At 33.5% G+C, this 5711-nt stretch overlaps 1 protein-coding gene across 1 annotated transcript; it reads right to left on the bottom strand.

Annotated features, from left to right (window-relative positions):
- Positions 1–4156: 4156 nt before the first annotated feature.
- On the bottom strand, positions 4157–4972 carry LOC131637359 (uncharacterized). Its single transcript, XM_058907957.1, has one exon. The coding sequence runs from the start codon at positions 4970–4972 to the stop codon at positions 4157–4159; it is 816 nt and encodes a 271-aa protein (XP_058763940.1).
- Positions 4973–5711: the final 739 nt, after the last annotated feature.

Genomic DNA, 5711 nt, shown 5'->3' with positions numbered 1-5711 from the left:
TTCTTCTTTGGTTGTGGAATAAAGTTACACTTGCTTGATTCTTTCTATGCCAAAAGACGAGTGAGTTTCCAATAAAATGACACGTGTATCGGGTACTTTTCCTATCCAATTTGCACCTAAAAATATTGAAGTTACATTACCTAAATAAAGTACAATTCATCTCTTTGGGGCATTATAAACCTATACATGGTGTGCTAGTGAGATACATCATGATGCATTTGATTGCAATAAGGTGTGATTCTTTGGGGTTTTCTTGAAACTATGCACACAATTAACAGTAAACATAATATCAGGAGGAAATGAAGTAAGATAAAAGACAAAGCCTATCATGCCTCGAGATTTTCTCTTGTCTATCGATTTTCTTTCTTTGTCCTTGTCTAAACACGATAACATGCTCATTGGCCTTGAGATTAGCTTTGCTTTATCCAAGAAAGTACCACATCTCATCATAAACAATTTGAATTCACTCTACAAGATATTAGAAAATTCCTTGCACAAATATTATTTATTAGCACTGAAAATGATATCATCGACATAAATTTACACAAGTCAAATGTTATGCTTAATTTTCTTAATAAAGATGGTTGTATCAACATTCCCTATTTTAAAATTGTTTTCAAGATGAAACTTGTTCAACTAATCGTACCAAGCCCAATGTGCTTGTTTCAAACCATATAGAGTCTTTTTAGCTTGAAAACTTGACTAGGAATAGAAGAATTTAAAACCAGGGAGGTTGATCAACATACACTTCCTCTCGGATGTAAATGTTCAAGAACACGTTCTTTACATCTATTGTAAGAGTTTAAATCCAAAATGTATGAGAAGGATAAAAGCATTCATATGGCCTATAATCTAGATATAGGAGTATAGGTTTCACCGAAATGTATAGCTTCTTGTTGATAGTAACCTTTCGCAATGAGTCTCAGTTTATTTTTTTTTAATAATTCGATTTTCGTCAAGCTTGTTGCGAAATACCCTTTTGGCTAAATTAGGTGAAGATTTTGGAATAAGTTTCAAAATATTGTTTCTCGGAATTGATTTAACTCTTATTTCATAGAAAGATATCAATGTTCCTCATTGAGAGTTGCATTGACGTTCTTTGGCTCAATTTAGGAAACTAAAGCCATACGGTTACATATCTGGTTAAAGTAGTGTCGAGTTGTGACTCTCTTAGAAATATCTCCAATGAAAGATTGCATGATTTCTTGTGATCCTCCATTCTTAGGGATGATCTTGATGATGAATGTTTGAATCTTCACGTTATGATCTTCTAATTTATTCTAATCATTATCTTGTCTTGGGGAAGAATATGGGCTCAAATCATCTACAAAATGGGTGATAGACCTCTCCTAAAAAGAGAAAACAAGATTGTTTACTTTTTGAAAATCAGAGTTCGATAAAAATCACTCAATATAGTAGAATTTGGTACAAAATATGTGTCTTTGGATCAATCATAATATACACTTAATTAGAAACAAAATGAGTGATGGATGAATAGACTAAATTAGTCAAGGGTGTGTAAATAGAAACTTTTCAATTGAAAATTAAATCTAATATTATAGTTTTCAAGCTTAATCAAAAGTAAGACTATTTAGGATCTCAATCTAACACAGACCTAAATGTTATACACAAATCTCTACTAATGCAGTAAAGTATAACATCTTGATTCTAAGAAAACATTAAACCTAAACATACAATTCTAAGCAAAATATAAAAAGAGAGGGAAGGAAATATAGTACGCCGAATTTATAGTGGTTTGGCTCATTTTCCTTGCATGTGCCTACTCCATTCTTTAATGGTTTTCATTGAAATTTTTGTATTCTTCCATTATAGTTTTGACAATATTTCACTGAATCTTTTAATGTAATCACAGTTCAAGATAATTCTAAAAATAAACAATATCATATCTAAATCCTATTTGACTGTATACAACTTCTAACAATGGATTACACAAAATATTTACTCGATCTCGGCTTCTATCTTTCATATTCAAGAATTCGGATCCAAGTGTTTGTTCTGCAGCGACTGTTACTCAATCCTACTGGTTCCTTCTCTAAGCCTTAAACAGTTCGAAGATGAAAAAAAATACAGCTTTGTTTGTAATATCTTCCATACAACTCTGCTAAAGCAATCTTGGAGAAAAGAACCTCCTTATTTCTCACATATGGATTGTCAATATCATCCACAACCTCACAAAGATTCTAATATGAAATCTTAAAAACTTCATTACAAAACGTTAATCACAAAACAAATCTCCTTACACATATCGCACACCGTAGGTTTAAAATCTAATCCAAGCAACAATAGAAGAAGCTAATAGTTGAAGATGAAGATATATTCAGTTGCAAACTCAAAAATACACTCAAAATAATTTTTGAAAGTCTGAGAAAAAAATGATGTGTGTAGCGGTGAAATTTGTGAGACTAAAGCCATTGAATTGACTTAGCTCATATGTTTTAAACAGAGTCGCCACCGCGCTTTATCGTTTCCAATGGAAATGGGAGAAAGAGCGAATAAAACCCACAGAAGCTTTTAAAATCAAAACTAAAAAATAAATAGAGATTTGGGTAAGGGGGTTTGTTATGCAAGGGGAAGGTTTTAAGCACCCCTCACATCTATGGTACTTCATAGGAACCTCTTTGAAAATATTATTATTATTGTTGTTATTATTATAAAATGCCTTTGTATGTTTTTTTTTTTAAGAAAGTGGGGGGATGAGAAAAGAAGGTTTTTAAAAGTGAGCTCGATAAGATATCGCATCTTAGGCTTTCATACCCTTGTAAGTGCAATAGGGAAGTTAGAGTTTTTGTAGTTCCTCTTAAAAGGAAAAATAAAGAGCCAAGTGGCAAAAGCCTTTTGGGTGTTGAGCTTTAACAATATTCAACGGGTTTTAAAAATGTTAATCTTTAACATTACTTAACAAGTTTTAATAAAAGAGCCAAGCTTTAACAATACGAGGCTAGAGTTTAAAAGAAGTTGGTTGAGCTTTAACAATACAAAACCAAGGGTTGATTTAAAAAGGTTGAGATTTAACAATACAAAATCATTTTCAAAACAAGTGGGGTGCAAAGTTTTAACAATACTAAGCACAAAGATAAAGAGTTTGGAAGAGAGATTGAGTACCTTGACAATTTTAGTCAATACCATTCCTATTCCTTTGGATATTTAGTAACAATTCAAGCAATCAATCAATAATGAATATATCAAGTGATTTGTGTGATAATATGTGTACCATGGATGTAAACAAGTAAGTATAATAAAGATATCAATGTAGAATACTCAAGTATAAGAGATGATGGATAAAAGGATGTCATACCTCAAGATCATTTCATGTATGTATGAATTTTTTGTGATGATGGACGGATAACATCTTATGTATGTGGGTTAGTAAACAATTTATGTATATATATAATGATAATACTATAAACAAGGTATAAATGTACATATGAAGGGACAAGGGTTATCGAGGGACAATCGAGGGTCATCGAGGGACAATCGAGGGTCATCGAAGTACTAATTTTCTCAATAGTTTACAAAGGGAAAAGGGACTTCCAAGATACAAAATACTTTCAAGAGTTAAAAGATAGAAATAATAAAGAAAGCTAGTAAGATCCTATAGTAATCATAAGAGCTCAATGTGAAGTATCCATGTCATCTTGAGTCTTCTTCTTCAGCTTAACCTTTTCAAGTTTCTCAATGATACTCTTCCATGCATTTTCTTCAGGAGAGGGTACTTATTCTTGCTTCCTTTTCTTTTCTCTTGAATACTTAGCAATGGTAGCATCCTTTTCCATAAGCCATCTATATTGGAGGAAAAGAAAGTCTTCTTTCTCTTTCATTTGCTCATCAAAGAGATCTTTCATTATACCTTTCTCACATTCTGAGTACTCAAAATTTTTCTTCCAATGGTCACTTGATTTCTTCATCTCCTTTTGACCTAATTGGAGATATTCCATTGTTGGAGGAGAAATAATAGGTGCAACAGGCTTTTCAATAGGGGGTGGAGATGTTTTAGGGAGATAAGGCATCCTGAGTTCAGCAGCTCTCGAACTAATCCATTCCACAAAAGGTTCAAGTGAGAGATCCCCTTTGGTCTTCCAATCTTTAATTTCTCTTCTATGAATTAGATGCCAAGCATTACAATCCTTTCTCTAAACTATTTTTTTGCAATTCCCTCCTCGAGGAAAAATCCATCCAATAAGATATTCCTTGGTCTTTTGCCCATAGGTAACCCAAATTGACGACGAGCTAACACAGGGTTATAATTGATTCCTCCTTTTGTACCAAGAAGGGGCACATTAGGGAAATCACCACAACTATCCAAAGTCTTCATCCTACAGAAGTAGTTGTTGGTCCAATCAATACCAGTGTTGGTGAGAGTCATAATCTTTTGTGACCATCTTTGTCCTTCTTGGAGGTTCCAAAAATCACTGGTATTTGGCAAATGAGAGATGTACCACTTGTATAGCAAAGGAGTACAGTAAGTAATCACTCCCTTTCCATAGGAATTCCTCAAATGGGTGAAGTAGTAAGTGTCCCCTAGCAAGGTAGGAACAGGGTTTCCTTTCATAAAGATCTTGATGGCATTCATATCAACAAAGTTGTCAATATTTGGGAACAATAATAATCCATATACAAGAAAGGCAAATACAGCTTCAAAGTCATCTTCCTTTCTTTCTTGTGACGAGGATAGAGATTTCTCTATTAAAAATAGAGCAGGTAGTCCAACTAATCCTCCTTTGGTAACCATATTCTTCTCAATCTCATCCTTCCTTAAGTGGGTAAAATTTGCAATGTCATGAGACTTGGGATCTTCTTCCAACCCAGTAAAGGGAATCCTTCCAGTAATGGGCAACCCTATGATACTTGAATATTCTTCCAATGTTGGCAATAGTTGATAATCAGGAAAGGTGAAACAATGATACAAGGGATCATATAATTGGATAAATGTAGAGAGAATTCCTCCCTTCATATTTGTTTTGAGGACATACAATATCCTTCCATACTTGTTACAGAACTTATCTTGATCAACAATCAAGGATCCTAGCTTTCTCAACTCTTCTACCTTTAAACTCTTGAAAGTATACTTATTGGTCTTTCTTCTTTCAAGTTACATTCTTATAATGTTTACAAAAATGGTTTCTTTTAATTCCTTGAAAGATATTTTGGTTTTAAAATGCATGGATGCATGAATGCAAACATAGTAAAAACATGGGGTTCAAGGGTTCAACGTCACGAGCATGAAGCCAAAGGTCTACCCATCCCAAAGGTGTGTATTATGGTTATTTTGTACCTTTAGAACAAGGTTCTAAAAAGTTTCCAGACTTAAACAGTTCAACTTGGAAATTATAAAAGTAGCAATTAACTCGCTTATTTGAATAATATTCCAAGAGATCCTCATCTGAGTGTAGTATCGTGTAACAACCATTCTAGAATTGAATCCAAATACAGTTTCCACACTACGTCCTAATGGCCAAGATTGGTTAAGGTGTTTCTATGTCCCCAGCTTCTACAACCAAGTTGAACGTAATGATGTTTTTCCAATTAACTTGGTCAACAAAGATTACTTCCAAAGTGGTCTCCACTGAGTGATAGATCTCAAATTGACTTCTTTGAGATTACTCGCTCGAGATCAAAATGACTATACTATATCCTATCATAAGTGAACTCAAACCCAAGTTAGGATTTATCTCACCACAAGGGGGAATCAA

The sequence above is a fragment of the Vicia villosa genome, unplaced genomic scaffold, assembly GCF_029867415.1.
Source record: "Vicia villosa cultivar HV-30 ecotype Madison, WI unplaced genomic scaffold, Vvil1.0 ctg.001969F_1_1, whole genome shotgun sequence".
Lineage (NCBI taxonomy): Eukaryota > Viridiplantae > Streptophyta > Magnoliopsida > Fabales > Fabaceae > Vicia > Vicia villosa.
This window is presented reverse-complemented; position numbering and strand designations above follow the sequence as displayed.

Excerpts from the sequence above, each read along its gene's own strand:
- LOC131637359 (XM_058907957.1), bottom strand. The coding sequence starts at position 4,972 with ATGAAGGGAGGAATTCTCTCTACATTTATCCAATTATATGATCCCTTG.